Source organism: Lissotriton vulgaris, chromosome 6 (genome assembly GCF_964263255.1).
Source record: "Lissotriton vulgaris chromosome 6, aLisVul1.2, whole genome shotgun sequence".
Lineage (NCBI taxonomy): Eukaryota > Metazoa > Chordata > Amphibia > Caudata > Salamandridae > Lissotriton > Lissotriton vulgaris.
This window is the reverse complement of record NC_141694.1, coordinates 774,848,394-774,865,086: the sequence shown is the minus strand read 5'-3', so window position 1 is coordinate 774,865,086 and position 16,693 is coordinate 774,848,394. Positions and strand designations below refer to the sequence as shown.

The 16,693-nt window shown below is 47.5% G+C and overlaps 1 protein-coding gene across 3 annotated transcripts in view; it reads right to left on the bottom strand.

The window, feature by feature from the left end:
* LOC147707969 (amine sulfotransferase-like) overlaps positions 1-4,696 on the bottom strand; it is a 255,175-nt gene extending 250,479 nt beyond the window's left edge. For 2 of the 3 annotated variants that reach the window (XM_086926781.1, XM_086926783.1), the window contains exon 1: positions 4,561-4,696. In XM_086926781.1, the coding sequence (XP_086782907.1) occupies positions 4,561-4,600 (40 nt within the window). In that variant the 5' untranslated portion in view covers positions 4,601-4,696. The remainder of the gene's footprint in view (positions 1-4,560) is intronic. The other variant, XM_086926782.1, reaches the window with a different exon arrangement.
* Between the last annotated feature and the right edge of the window lie 11,997 nt (positions 4,697-16,693).

Below are 16,693 nucleotides of genomic sequence, written 5' to 3'. Positions count from 1 at the left end.
AAAGCCTTCAGAGAAAAATGGTACCTCACTTGTGTGGGTAGGCCTAGTGCCCGTGACAGGCAAGGGCCCAAAACGTATTGAGGCGACATCAAAATTACCTATCAAAGAAAACCTGGTTTTGCAAGGGCCGCCCCATGAGTTTTTAGCCTCGTGCTTGGAGGCTATCTAGGGAAACCTACCAAACCCACACATTTCTGAAAACTAGACACCCGGGGTAGTCCAGCGAGATATGGCTTGCATGGGTCCCCTACCGTTTTCCTACCCACAATCCCCTGCAATCCTCTAATTTAGCTGAAAAATCACCTTTTTCTCAAGTTTCTGTGTGGGAAAGTTCTGGAATCTACGTGGATCCCCAAATGTCCTCCCGCCCAGCATTCCCCCAAGCCACCCGATAAAAACAGGTTTGCAAGGCATTGTGGGTAGGAAAATGTTGGGGGATCCACGCAAGCCATATCTCATTGGACTCCCCCGGGTGTATAGTTTTCAGAAATGTTTGGGTTTGGTACTTTCCCAAGATGGCCGCCGAGCCCAGGGCCAAAATCTCAGGTGCCCCGCCCTCAAAACCTGGTAGTTTTGCTATAGGTAATTTTGAAGTCTCCACAGTACGATTTGGATCATTTCCTGTTGCAGCCACTATGCTTACCCACACAAGTGAGGTACAATTTTTATCGGGAGACCTGGAGAAAGCTGGGTGGGAGGAAATGTGAGGGTCCACGCAGATTCCAGAACTTTTCCACACAGAAATTTGAAAAAAAAGTGAATTTTTGGGCGAAATTTGAGGTTTGCAGGGGATTCTGGGTAGGAGAATGATGGGGGACCCAGGCAAGCCATATCTCGCTGTACTCCCCCGGGTGTCTAGTTTCCAGATGTGTGGGGATTAGGTAGGTTTCCCTAAATTGGATGCCGAGCCAAGGGCCAAAAACTCATGGGACCACCTTGCAAAACAAGGTTGGTTTGCGATAGGTAATTTTAATGTTGCCTCAATAGGTTTTGGGTCCACCCATGCAAGTGAGGTACCATTTTTATTGAGAAACCTGATAGAAAGCTGAGTGGCAGGAAATTTGTGGATCCCACAGATTCCGGAACTTTCCCACACAGAAATTTGAGAAAAAAGTGAATTTTCAGTGAAATTTGAAGTTTGCAGGGGATTCTGGGTAGGGGAATGATGGAGGACCCACGCAAGCCGTATGTCCCTGGACTCCCCCGGGTGTCTAGTTTCTAGAAATGTGTGGGTTAGGTATGTTTTCCTAGATAGCCGCCGAGCCCCGGGCCAAAAACTTATTGGAGCCCCCTTGCAAAACCAGGTTGGTTTGTGATAGGTGATTTGGATGTTGCATCAATAGGTTTTTGGCCCTTGCCTGTCGCAGGTCCTTGACTAACCTGGGGGAACACTGGGTGGGAGGAAATTTGTGCATCCATGCAGATTCCAGAACTTTCCACCACAGAAATGTGGGGAAAATTTGTTTTTTTGACAATGTTTTAGGTTTCAAAAACTACAGCTAGGCCCTTTGCCAAAAAAGGGTAATTTTTCACTGCAAAATTGAGGTGTGTCCACTTTGCGTTTTGCGCCGTTTCCTGTCACGGGCACTAGACCAACCCACACAAGTGAGGCACCATTTTTCTCGAAAGACGTTGGAGAACACGGGGTGGGGGAAAATTTGTGGATCAATGCTCATTCTAGAACTTTCCACCTCAGAAGTTTGGGGCAAATAGGGTTTTTTTGGACAATTTTTTATGTTTGCAAGGGTTTCTGGATAACAGAACCGCGTGGGAGGCAGTCAAGTCACCCATCCTTTATTTCCCTGGGTGTCATGTTTTAAAAAATGTATAGGTTTGCTAGGTTTCCCTAGGTGCCGGCACAGCTAGGATTAAAAAACTACATCAAGGTACTTTGCCAAAAAAGGGTCATTTTTCACTGTGAAATTGGGGTGTGTCCATGTTGCGTTTTGCGCCGCTTCCTGTCACGGGCACTAGGCCTACCCACACAAGTGAGGTACCATTTTTCTTGTAAGACTTTGGGGAACGCCGGGTGAGTGGAAATTTGGGGATCCATGCAGCTTCCAGAACTTTCCACCACAGAAATGTGGGGAAAATTTGATTTGTTTCGACAATCTTTTAGGTTTGCAAGGGAATCTGGGTAACAGAACCCAGTGGGTACTAGTCAAGTCACCCCATCCTGGATTTCCCTGGGTGTTTAGTTTTGCCAAAAAAGGGTCATTTTTCACAGTGAAATTGGGGTGTGTCCATGCTGTGTTTTGCGCCGTTTCCTGCCGTGGGCACTATGCCTACGTACACAAGTAAGGTACCATTTTCATCGGGAGACTCAGAGTGATTTAGGTTTGTAAAGCAACAGTAATTACCAATTGACTTTCGATGCATTTCTGCCTTCTAAATAAAAGACATTGTGTAAAAAAGAAGTCATTTTTTAAAAATGACCAATAATTCTCATGCTAGTATGAGTATTCCCAAATTCGGAAATGTGCAAATATCTACTGTTTCTAAAAACTATATTTTGTTCCCATTCCAGAAATACATAGGTGTCTTTCATACCGATTTTTCCATGTTAACATTTTCCCACAATAATTGCTATATACCGGCACATAATAAAAAGCCATTGCAAATTGCTGCTCAGTTTTTGACTCTAGGTTTGTCTGGTTCTTGGTGAACCTACAAGTCCTATATATCCCAGCCACTAATGTCCAGCGGATGTAACAGTATATTGATTTTAATCCATCCCATGCTGATGACGAGCTGAGCTCGTCATCAACCACGGTGCTCATGTGCTGATGACGAGCTGAGCTCGTCATGGCAGTTAGAACGCTCACACGCGGGGCTAATTCCCCTGCTGTGCTGAGCATTCTAAGGAACGGGCGTGGCCGTGACGAGCTCAGCTCGTCATCAGCACACGAGCACTGTGGCTGATGACGAGCTTGTGGCTGATGACGAGGTGAGCTCGTCATCAGCACCGGGGCGTTGTGCGTGCCCCCTCCTCCCAGCACAGCGGAGGAATAATCCTCGCAGCGAAGGGGTTAAAGAGTTGTCATACTTAGAAGAATTTACAGGTGAAAACATTGACACAAAAGGCTGTTATTTTCAACGAATTTTCAAGTTTTCCTATATTTAACTGTTAGTTTCCATAAGGAAACCTTGATGGATCTACACAAATGACCACTTGTTGAATTCAGAATTTTATCTACTTTTCTAAAATGTATAGCTTATCAGGATCTATTATTGCTTTCATAACCATTTCTACCATTAATTGGAAGGAGGTTGAAAGCTCAAAAAATAGCAAAAATAGGCTATGTCCCAGGAAAAAGCCAAAACAATGTAAAAAATGTTGTTTTTTTTACAAAAGTCTATCATTCCCTAAATGCTGGGAAAATTGTGATTTTAGCCCCACAAACTCTTTTTTGCTACCATTTACAGGGAAAAACCCAGGCGCTTTCATTTGCAGCCCTTTTTTCCCATTTGTCCCCCAAAAAATAAACCTTAGCTGTATTTTCGTCAATTTCTGAGACCCTCCAGGGGAATCCACAAACCCTGGTTACCTTTAGAATCCCCATGATGTTGGAAGAAAAGGACGCAGATTTGGCATGGATACCTTATGTGGTGAAAAAGTTACAGAGGCCTAAGCGCACACTACCCCAAATAGCCCAAAAAAAGGCTTAGCAAAGCGGGTGAAAAGGGGTTAAAGAGTTATCAAGAGCCTAATGTTTTACCGTCACTACATCCAGTGACCAACTATGTTGACTGGTACATCTTTTAGCCAAGCATTGTTATTTATGTAAACGTCATTTTATCATTCACTTGGTTTTTTTCCTCTGCATCCCAATTGTTTATTCTGCCAGTTTTTGCTGTTTACTCAACCAAATATTTAGTATTTTTATATTGATTAGACACTATTTTCATCTGTGCCTCTGTACCTCAGTAAAGTGCTTTGTTGCCAAACAAGTCTGGATCGTACTGTATAAAAGTACAAAAATAAATCAATAAAAACATAAATAAACTACAGTATGATTTCTGGAAAAATCGCACTGCTGTCTACTAGAATCTTACCTAGTTGCTGTAAAAATGACAAATAACAATTTTTCATCTTGTTAAAAACGTTTTCTCAGTTTTATATCTACAGCAGAGACCTATGATAAACTTCTCATATAGTTTATTAGAAAAAAACGTGTGACGTTTCCTGCCATCAGATACATTGATAAACTTTCTTGTCGTTACCTATTTTATGATTGTCATCTACTATCACCAGTCACTGTACGAATGTTTTAAGGTTCCATGTACCCATATTTTTTTCTGCTCACTTTATTTAATTAAAGTCAGGACGTGTTCTTGGTTATACAAACTTTGATTTGTCTTTGATTGTATTTCTGTTTCCTCCGAAACAACTGGAGTGATTTCGCCGACTCTGCTTGCTGCTGAGTGCTGGGGCGCGCAAGCTACCCGTCCGTCCCCAGATGAGAGGCGAACTAGAGCGACAACCTACAAACACAGCAGTGGTCCAGTTCTCCCACCAAATAATATATTCTTCTGTGACGCCAATATTAAGATGCTTACCTGGTACTCCACTCTCTTCAATCAGCTCTTGGGAATCCATTTTCTAACTCGACCCCAATGATTTCTTTTCAAATCTTCTCCTCTCTGACTCAGTCTTCAAGTGGATGTGCACAGTGTCTGTAAATACCTTCAAAAGGAATTCAGAATTTTAAGTCACGTTGTCATCGGACGCCCTGAGGCATTCTCAAAAATGTAATTAAGTCGAGTCTGTACACGTTGGACCGTGGGATACCGTTTCAAGTTTAGCAGCTTTACCTCCGAGCACAAGGACCTGTGAAAGTATTACTGCTTACTCTGGGGACAACTCTGGGAAGTCAAACTTTGAGAGCCTCTCCCATCTCGCCCCCCTCCCAACCCCCAAGAAAAGGGTCCAGAATTGGTTGGAACTTTAAATGCAAAATTCAGCGATTCAACACCCATTTAAAATGTTGTTCCCCGTCCAATATAGGGTCTCATAATCCCAGGGTAATTTTGGCATCTCAAAATAACTGATCCTCGTGGAATAGGTAAATTCAGGTGCAAAATTACCACACAGATATTACCTCCAATTTTAGAAAGATGGCAGAGGTAGATTTCCTCTACTTAGTAGATTTATAGACTTTCTGTAGATTCACACAAATCCACAGGTTTATTCCTAGAAATCCTGCTAATCATCGATTTCCACCAGGGATCATATTGCCCCATATTTATTTCCATTTTTGTCCCATATCTGTCTTCTACATCCGAGGTGCTAGTGCAGCCCGTCATGTTTATGGTAGCCTGATTGGAATTTTCAGCTCTTTATTTCGTCCATACTCTATAATGAATGACAGTTTATATCATTTTTCACTGTTTATTGCGATATGGGGCTCTTTTGACCAAAAAGCACCTGTGAGATGCGACCTGGATGCCAAATGGCACACTGGCTTTGATGTAACAAGACAGCTGACAAGTATGTGACTATGTGATCACGTAATGTATCTGTCTCTGAAAGTTACTATCCGACTGTCATAACACTGATTACTGACATTCAGTTTTTTGGTTTTGTTAACGTTTCTGGTACTAAACTTTCAAATAACTGTGGTCTGCACATGCCCATATTTAATATGCTTGTATACATTAAAAGGTTTAATAATTGTTTGCTACCTGTGTCAGAGGAAATTCTACTGACGTTAATAGTACATTTTTGATATGGAGTTAACAATTATATATTTTTTATAATTTACATTGTCTGTCAAATAGTTATTTTTTCTTTTTCAAAACGTACCCTCAAACAACACTTAAGTACATGCTGCCAATAACAGGGTGTGATAATGAGTCATATACCAGGTGCAGCGGGAAGCACCATGGGAAGCATTTGTTATGCAAACTTATTAAAGGATTAATATTTTTAACACCATAGATGTTAATCTCCCAACAGTGAAACACGTGGAGGTGGAACAGGAACAACCTATGCCATAAAATGACCTTGTAAAAGAAAACTGAAATGTTATCATCATGAAAACTCAAAATTAGCCCTAAGCTAAATATTGATATTGTTTCAATTGCGGTTTCCAACGTATAGACATTTGTGAACCTATAGGGGACAAGTGGCTAGCCCTAACCCCGTTTGCGGAATTGGAAGCAACGTCAAACGTTTCCCCTTTATAAAGGGGCCCAAAGAGGATTCCTTCCAAAGCTTAGGAAAGTCACCACACGCAAGTACTGATTTGCTGTCAGTTTCCTGCAGGAAACATTTGTAGTAGAGACTGAAGCAAATATTTAACGGTAATCTGGTTTATTCACTTCCATTCTAAACTCTGGTGCAATGTCAAATGTGTTGAGAATTCAATTGTCACTGGTAAGGGAATATAACAACAGATTATAGGGTGGATCTACATGAAAGAAAACCAACTGCTAAGGTCAATCCGAATCAGGATGTATGTCCTTCAATAACATTATGTTGGCCAGGGTTGCCCTGACATATAGGGCAATATGGCAGTGCCCGAAAGGCTGCTCGAACAGATCTGTGCATGGGTTGTGTTTTTGTTGTCTGTGGCCTATATATGATCTAGTGGATCAATTTTTACTTTTGATTTACCTGGTATTACCACAGATTACCCGCAGCAAACTTATATCTCTAGAATCTCCCATACATTACAAAACACATATGCAGTTTGTCTTTGCATGTTTAAACATTTCTTGATTAGTAAATGTAGGCCAATTTTTTGCTTTTTAATTTACTAATGGAGGCCACTTTTAATTTGATGCCTGGGCCAACTTTCTGTACAAGTCCAACCCTGGTGTAGGGCAAAGCACCTTTTTAAAAAATTCATTGGTAATTACCGGATTTCCCTATATCATTTATTGCGGATTCTCTGTAGAACCTTAAAATATAGTTAGCAAAGTGTAGCCCAATGTGAGCTTGTCTCGAGACCTTGGCCTTTGTGATGTCAGGGCAGGAGAAGGGGGGTGGGGTGTTACACACGCTACAAGAAATATGATAATTGTCTAGACTTAACTAATCAGTTATAGATCAATCTCTGTTAATTAAAGGATAGAGATAACTCAAATTACTATCCACATCTCAGATCGTGCTACTTCAAAATACTAAGCTAGATAAGCAAACCCTTCAGATACAGCTATAGTATTGCTCTATTTACATTTAAACGGTCAACATTATTTAAATTATTGAACATTGATTTTCTTTTTAAACTGTACAGGAAACCAGACTGTTAAGGTATGGAGAAGGTACAATGTAGGGGCTTATTTTTGAGAGCCCTGTGTTACATTTCCACCACTTAATGTGGTCAATAGCGGCTCCTCCAATAAGGCGGAGGAGCGACGCCCCACTCATTGCTTTGCAGCAGTCAAATAAGGAAAAACAAAATGATAATACTTTGATGTTATTATCATTGTATTTCTTCCTGCTGTGGCAGCTTTGCAGGACTGAGCAGCTCTGCTGACAGAGCAGGGAGACTGGGAGTGGTGCGCGCACTAAGTGCACATGACTGTTTGGCCATCCCTCTCGTGCCGGACAAACAGTCATGAGCACTTTGCATGTTCTCCACCTAGGCTGCGTTACAGCCTAGGTGGAGAACATGCCCAGGCTTCCATTCTCCATCTGATCGCAGAACCACAGCTCTCAGACCAATCAAAAAGTCGCATTGCAATGTTGTGATTGGCTTTGGGGAGCCTGGGTGCTTCCTGCTTCCAGTACCTTGCCTGAGTATCCGTATTTTTTCGTATTTGTATTTGTAAAGCGCAAACTACTCACCCTTATGGGTCTCAAGGCGCTGGGGACCTTTGTGGAAATTAAGTGAGCTATTGCCCAGAGTTACATGGTACTGAGTTGGGCTGCCGCCAGAGCTGGGGATCGAACCCTGAACCCTGTGCCCTGAAGTCAGTTTCCCTGGACGCTGCACCACACCTATCTACGCTGCAATAAGGTAAGTATTTTATTTTTATTTTTGAACACCCCCTCAACACCTCCCCTTTGTCCTGCCCGCCCTCGTCCGCCACTGAAGGTGAAACATGCATGACACAGTGCTCTCCTAAAGATTTATAGGCCACGAAAACCCACCCTGCGTGGCTTTCAGTGGCCTCATAAATCATGAGTAAGGTGACGCAGCGAAAATCGCAGTGTTGCCTTACTCTGTGCCCATAGAGCCATTCCATGGGCATTGCTTGGGTTTTTCCACCCAACATCCATAAAGTTTGACACTGCTTCAGATTTACAAAGTCATGTAAACCTGGGGGAAGCGCCAACTGTGTATTATGCCTTCCGAGGTGAGGCGTAACAAGGAGAAATAACTTTATTTTTCCGCATTCTGCAGCACGCATAGAAAGAGCAAAACACAATGTTGCATTGTTTTTGTGCAGGAAGGTGCCCCTTCCTGCAAAAAAACAATCCTGCCTGCAACAGAAGCACCCTTGCACCATGGTGCAATGGTGCCTACGTTGTCGCTAGACTGCCGAAACGACGCCAGCCCAGGCTGAAAAAAACAGGTGTGCCCCGTATGCTTAATACAGTGCAATCCTGCCCTTTCACTTTGGCATAGGGCAATGCAGCAAGGTGCCTTTCTCCGCAGCCTTACGCAAAAATACCATAAATGAGTCCTGTATAGTTCGTAGTCCCCAGCTCAGGATTCATTGCTTGAAACAGGCTACCCGAAGCAACTAGTCCCGGGTGAAATTACAATGACGGCGACATCATTAGCTTACTTTGAGGAATTCCAGTTATGCTTGTTATGTGAGATTCCCTGAAACATTACGCCCTGTCATGTAATTATGCTGCAACTTATGGGAAACTTAGTGCAAGGGAGGGGCTGGAATAATGTGAGAAACCAGAACACGAGCGGATGCTGATGACAGCAGTTGTATTTTTCGTGCGATTGTTCAATGTGAAATGCATCCTCGCATCCAATATTGAAGTGAGGACTCAAGCCATTTCACGCTAAAATATAACTCTAAACGAAAGATTTGCTTTTTATGTAATTGCACTCAATGTTGCATATCTTTCTGGAAATTGTGCATAATTACACGAAAGCAAATGTTGGACACCCATAGAAGCAGCAACACTGAATAAAGTCATAGTTTCGCAATATTTAAGTTAAAAAATTAATTCCAATGTAGTGAATCAGACCTACATTGAATAATAAGAATAACACAAAAAAGGAAGTGCTTCCATGCCACTTAAGAACTTCAAGTCAGAAATCGTTCATCAAAATTATCCACCACTACAGGATAAAGTTTTTTGTCCTGCATCATTAGCCTACTCACAATGCTGTGGAATCAATTATTATCAGCCTTATGATGCTAAAGAAATGTAAGTCATCACATCAAGTGGAGAATTCTAAAATAGTGAGGCGTTTGAGGAGCCTACATTCCTGACCACCGGTATTCCACACTCACCATAACAACTGTCTCCAAAATGGCCGAGCCTTGCCACAGCTTGCCATACATCTCTTTCTTCACCACCAGGGCTGGCAGTATTACCACATGCCTTAAGCTGTACAATGCAGGTGCTAACCAAAGAAGAACAGCGGCGCAGTGCAAGCCCAATGACTCTGGTGGCTGGAAGAGCAGGAGTGAAAGTGGGATACAGCCAAACACTTCACAGTTCTGTAAAGCCCTAATGCCCTGTCTGAAATTAGAATTAAACCACGTGATTCAGGAAATGATTGACAACTGAGCTATGCAGACATTCGCTTTCGAAAGGGACCATTTGACTTTAATCAATAAATCACAGAGCATAAACAATGGGCTGAGCTCTTGCTGATCAGACTGGTTCTTCCAATACAGAGATCCTTTTCGAAATTGGCCTTTATTCCTCTCTCTACTGCACAACGAAGTAACCACCAGATCGCATTCAGAGCATCATTAAACTCCTTAATAAAAAAATAAAGCTCTAGGACATCGAGTGACCAATATTTAGCTTTATTTAAGGTCACAGGTTTGATCTCTGGATTCTCGAATAAAGGGTTGTCAATAAGCATGGGCGAATTTTGCGAATCTCACGTTCGCGAATTTTGCGGATTTGCGAACTCGCAATCCGCAAAAATCCGCGAATTCTCGCGAATTTGCAGATTTTTTTTTTGTGTTCGCGCGGGTTTCTGCCAGTTCGCGAGGGTTTTGTACAATTTCGCAAACGCGAACTTACCTGTCGGGTCGCAAGTTTTGCGAACTTGTTGTTTCTACGTGTCCAGCCTGTTTGGGACACTCTTCTTCATCACTGCCACCCTCTGTCACCACTGCCACTCTCTGACTACTCATGCCACCCTCTGGCCCACCCATGCCACCCTCTGTTTCATCACAGCACCCTCTGGTTGTCCAGTGTACATTATTGTGGCAAAGCAAAGCACACCTTCCCTGCCTCAAGTGACCTGAATTCATTTGGGGCTGATTAATGTGTCACAGAATAATTTTTTAGCTGGCACCTGCTTCCTTAGTGCTTCCTGATTAGTGATCTTTGGGACTTGCTAAGTGCTTTCATTGTTGCAAAATTAGTTACAACACCTGCCCTGCCCCAACTGACAATAATGAATTAGGGGCTGATTAATGTGTCACTGTTGGATTTGAACTTCCAGCCTGGCTCCTGCTTGTCTCCCTTAGCTGTAATTCAGGACCTTTGTGGCATATGTGTAACTATTCTGAGGGTCAGAGCAGGGTCACATAATAGTTGCAAGTAGGCAACTGAACTCTGGAGGGGCCCCTCAGGAAGCACTACAGGAAATGGCTACTAATGATGAGCTTGAACTTTTGAACCTGGTAAGTAGTTTCAGTTTTGCTAAGATCGTATTTCTGCAATTTAGCGCTTATTCGCGAGGCGCGAAGTTGAACTGGGAAGCCGCGAACTCACGCGAAAAGTGCGAGCAAGCCATAAAATCCGCTGCTCGCGGATTTGCGGATTTCGCGGGAAATTCGTGAATCTCGCGGATTGCGAATTTACCGAAAATCCGCAAAATCCGCGAGCGGAACGGATTTTCCGCCCATACTTAGTTGTCAATGGTCAGCTACCGCAGTTGATTTTTTTTTTTTTTTAACATCATTTTTATTGCATCACCAATAGAAATGTACAGACAATATAAATATTAGCAATATTACAACATGTACAGGCTTAGTACGATCCAGTTGAGCTCCATCTGGGGGGTTCCCCTCGGCCTCGGCTTGGGCGACCTCATCTCTGCTCATTGCTCGTAGCCTCTTACAATGTCTGCTCGCTTCATTAAGCAAATAATCCTGGGTTGCTTTTGCGATTTTCACCCCTCCCCCTCCCCAAATTTCGGTACCCCAACATCTCTCCAAAGCAGCTTCCTACCCACCCTCCCCCGTGGTCGCTCTGCGCTGGGCTAACCGTGTGAAAAGTGTCCTGTGTGTTGCAGGAGGAAGTAATCTTTCGCTAAGGTGTGTTCTCCTGTGTAGTGTCAGGGCCTGCCCCGTCCAGTTCGCTCTCGTCATCCTGCCCCTCACCGTCCACATCCCGGAGCGCCTGCACCATCACTTCCCATGCCGTCGCCCTTTCCAGAGCCTGTTCGTCATTCAACCTCCAGGCCATCTGGTACCGTAGGGTACTTTCACACGCGGCCCATCTCAGACATTCTCCATACCATCTTTGATACGTGGGCCCCACTCTGGACTTCCAGTTTCTTGTGATCTCCCGCTTGGCCAGAATAAGCCCTAAATCTATAAATTTACTAGTCATCTTGTTTCTAGGCGTGTGCGGGAACCAATGAAGGACGCCAACCGCTTTAGTAAACTGGATATCCCTATCCGTTGCAACGTTAAGGGCCCGCCCAACGTCCTGCCAATAGTCTCCCAGGGAGGGGCAATCCCATAGCATATGGCATCAATCCGCCCCAATTGTGTGACATCTGGGGCAAGCAGCGTCGGTCGCCCCAAAATACTGTTGGATTTTCCCGGGGGTAAGGTATGCTCTGTGAAGGACATAAAAATGAATCAATTGAAACCTTGCATTCCTCGAGCTCTTCCGTGCCCGTCTCAGCAGCTGGCCTCAGGTCGCATCTGGTATTTCCACTTGAAGGTCCAGCTCCCACTTGGTCTTCAGGGCTGCCAAAGGCTGCAAGGCCTCCCGCAGCATCCTAGAGTACAAGCACGTGACAGCCTTGAAGGTACCCGCCGCCATCATGGTATACTGGCAGGCCATCGAGGTGCCTGGTTCCTGCAGCCCTTCCCCCCAGTGCGCTTGCATAGCGCCCGTGACCGCCGCGTGCAGCAAGTAGTCGCCCCTTGGGATGTCAAATCGCTCCTGCAGGTCCTGGAACGGCAGCAGCACCCCATCTTCGTAGAGGTCACCCAACATTTGTATTCCCGCCTCCTCCCAACCTAGCAAGCGCGACCAGTCTCCTCCATGTGGGAGGGCGGTGACCATCCCCAGCGGAATTTCTGGGGCATACATAAGGCGGACACCCGCCCGCTTACGGGCCCGGTCCCAGCAAAGCCGGAACGTCTGCTCCTCGATCGTCAGGTCTCCCACCCGGAGCTTCTGGTGCAGCGTAATATACGCCAGAACGTGTCGCGGGGTGCCTTCCATTCTCGCGTCCTCGGGGCCTCTATACACTTTCGCCACCTCTTGAGTAAAAGTCTGCAGCTGTGCGGCTAAGTAATACCCTTCAAAATCCGGCACCGCCATACCCCCTTCATCTTTGGGGCGCAACAGAGTGTCGAGTGCTATACGCCTCCTTCCCGTGCCCCACAAGAAAGCTATGACCAATGACCTCAGGCGTTTGAAGACCGAGCCCGGGACCCACACCGGGAGCGTCCTAAAATAGTACAAAAGCCTGGGCAGGGCTATCATTTTAAGCAAGGAGATTCTACCAGCCAGGGACAACGGCAGAGTTGCCCAGAAGTCCATGGACCCTCGCAGGGCGTTAATACAGCGAGTGATGTTGCCATCCAGTAGGTCGGATGGGGTGTGGTAAATATAAACCCCCAAATAATGTAGGCAACGCGGCTCCCACCGGAGCTCCTGGGCGGTGAGTGGGCATGGCTCTCCCGGCCTCAGGGGGAACAGACAGGACTTAGGCCAGTTGACCTTCAGGCCCGACAACCGACCGAACTGCCCCAATAGCTGCCGCGCCCCCCGGAGTTCGGGGCCCGCATCGGCCAGGAACATCAGCAGGTCATCCGCGTACAGGGAGATGAATTGCGGTCTCCCCCGGAATGATAAGCCTGCGTAGTGGCGGCCCAGTCTGGCTTCCGCCGCGAAGGGTTCCATCGCCAACGCGAATAGTAGCGGGGATAGGGAGCAACCCTGTCTAGTGCCACGTCTGATCGGGTATTGTCCAGAGATCAGTGTGCCCACCCGGACCCTCGCTACCGCCTCGGTGTAGAGGACCTTGGTCCATTTTATGTACCCTTCCCCCAGTCCGAAGCGACGCATCACCTCATACAAGTACCCCCATTCAAGGCTGTCAAACGCCTTTTCAATATCAATAGAGAGGACAAATGGGGAAACGCGATCAGGCCAGTCCACACCCATCAGTCTCGTGAGTCTACGAATATTATGAGTGGTGTTGCGTGTCGGTATGAAACCGCACTGGTCACGGTGTACCAGGCTTGTCATGTGTATCAGCAGTCTGTTGGCCAGAATTTTGCTGAGAATCTTGTAGTCTGTCGTCAACATAGACAACGGACGATACGAGGACAGAGCCGCGCCCTCTCTGCCCGGTTTCAAGAGCGGGATCATGAGGGCCTCGCACATGGAGCCCGGGAGTCGGCCCCTCGCCTGTGCCTCGTTGTACACCTCGCGCAGCCGCGGGGCAAGGTGCTCTAGGTATTTACCATAAAATTCTATTGGTAGCCCGTCGAGTCCCGGGGTTTTTTTTCTAGCCATTTGCTTTACAGCGCAACCTATTTCTCCAAGAGAAATGGGCCGACCCAGCTCTTCCGCCTCCGAGTCCTCCACTCGTGGTAACTGTAACCCGTCCAAGAACCCCTCAAGCTCCTCCGCTCCTCCCGTGTCACCACTCTCATAGAGCCCCTCATAATAAGCACGAAACTTATTCAGGATCCCGGGTTGAGTGTGGCAGGGCTCCTCCCCTGGCTCCTGGATCCCCATGATTGGCACACCCCTCCGGACTGGGTTAGCAAGCCAAGCCAGCATCGACCCCGCCTTATCACCTTCCGCATGCGCCCTTGTCATGTACGCCTTGTGGTCAAAGCTACGCAGCCGCTCCAGCTCTACCGCCAACCCCTCCCGTGCCCCGCTAAGCCCCTCCTGCAGCTCAGGGTGATTCGGGCGCCTCTTCTCCATGTCCCTCAGCCGTGTCTCAGCCTTATCCAAGTCATCCAACAGAGTCTTCCGAGCCCCTGCCGTATGTCCAATACAGTGTCCCCGCACCACCACCTTAAACGCATCCCATTCAACCGCTCTCGTAGAGGCCGAGCCACTGTTCACCTCAAAATACCTCTCAATGCGCTCACCCAGGGCCTCCCTGAATAACAAGTCATCTAGGGTGTCAGGTTGCAGGCGCCATGTTGGGACGCAGTTAAGAGTCACCATCCATTCCAGAGATAAGAACAAAGGGTTGTGGTACGATATCGTCCTGGCCAAGTATTCTGCCCCTCCCACCGTGGGGAGCACACACGTCGAACAAAGAAATGCATCCAGCCTTACATGCAGATCATGCAGGTGTGAGTGAAAGGAATAGTCCCTAGTAGTGGGGTGCAACGCCCTCCATGCATCCGTGAGGGCCCAGCTCTCCTGCCATTCCAACCTACGCTTGGCGACTCTATGCACTGGGGACGCGCGCAGCGGGGGATGGGACCTATCTAGTAATACATCCTCAACCGAGTTGAAGTCCCCCCCCAAGAGGACCGGCCCCGCCAAATAACCCGCCAATTTGCCCGAGATGGTAGATAAGAAGGCGGGCAGTTCTACATTGGGAGCATACACATTACAGAGAGATATCACCTTGCCTCTCAGCCTCCCCTCCACCGCCACATATCTGCCCTCCGGGTCCACCAACGACTTTGAAACCTGGAAGGGGACCCCCGCCCTTATCCAAATCAGTGCCCCCTGTGCAAAAGCTGAAAATGTCGTGTAAAATAACTGCCCCCTCCAGCGCCTTTGCAGAGCGGCCCCTTCCTGCTTATTAAGATGTGTCTCCTGTAGGAACGCTATATGAACCCCCCTGCGCTTGAGGTACGCCTGAACTTTATGTCTGCGCGACATGGACTGCATACCCCGCACATTCCAGGTCACACATTTCAACGCCCCGGTACTAGCCACCCCCCCCTACACAACAGGACCAAGGAGCCGAGAACAATGTCCGCATAAGTCCCGTGACCACGGGTCCACCCACCCACCCTCTCCAAACAGGAAGCCGAACCCCATCAACAACAACTACCCCCCGAGCAACCCCAACTGCTCGCAACTCCCACCCCCCCAGGACAGGCCCCCCCGCAACTGGAAGTACCCCCATCCAAACCAACACTCCCGACCACCCCTCAAGGAAAGGTGGTAATGATCGCAGTCCCCACTGCGGTGACCTTAGGGGCCAGTAAGGCGCGGCTCAATGAGATATAGTCTCAAAACAAATCAGCCCCGTACGCTCCACCCCACAATCCCCACATTACAGCTCCCCAAAACCTCAAGTAATTCCGTTCCACTGCCGCGGGCCCAGTGCCCCGGTGTCCAACCAACGAGTTCACTCCACCAGTTCAGTTCAACACGCCTCCAGAATTTCCCCCGAAGTCTGCGGCGTCACAATAGGGCCCCGGGCTCCACCAAATTCCGATTGTCCCGTCTCTGAGCCCGTGCCCGGGTCCTCCGATTCCGTGCCCTTCCCGGACTGACTCCTGGCGGTCCTAGATAAGTCCACTACCGCCTGTAGTGCCGCCTGCCTCTCCGCCTCCGTCTGCGACACCGACGGTTTTCCGGTCCTCTTGCGGTTCCTCCTGATCCGTTGGGATTGCCTGACCGGTTTCGCCACCTTAGCCTCCTCCTCCCTGGCCTTAGCACCGTCCGTTCCCGCTTTATAAGTGTCCCACCAGTCCCAAGCGTCCGCGGAGGTCGTGAAGAATAATGATTTCTCATCCACCACCACTCTTAGCTTGGCAGGGAACAACAGGGAGTATTTGATGCCTTCCTGGCGGAGCTCCCGCTTGAGTGATAGGAAGTTCGCCCGGAGTCGCTGTGTCTCAAAGGTATAGTCCGGGAACATGGTGACTCTGTTGTTATCCACTTGGAAGGGCCCTGCCTCCCTCGCCCTCTGTAAGAGCCAGTCTCTGTCCCGGTAATGGAGCAACCTGAACACCACTGGGCGAGGAGGAAGGCCCAGGGCTGGCGGGCGGGCTGGAACTCTATGTGCCCACTCCAGGGAGAAGAAGGGGGACAATCCTTCCGGCGCCACCTCCGTCCGGAGCCAGTTATTGAGGTAGCCCACCATGTCGTCGCCTTCGATTTTTTCCGGCAGGCCCACTAGGCGTACGTTGTTGCGCCTGTTTCGGTTTTCCGCATCCTCGGCCCTCCTTTCCAGCACCTTCAGGCGGTCCATCACCTCCGCCATCTGGGCCTTCAACGTTGTTTGGCCCGGGGCTAATTCCTGAACCGTGATCTCCACGGACTTCACCCTGTCCTTAAGTTTGTCGTGGTCGGCCTTCAGGAGGCCCAAACCCGTCGCCACCTGAGCTATATCTTGCTGCAGGGCGT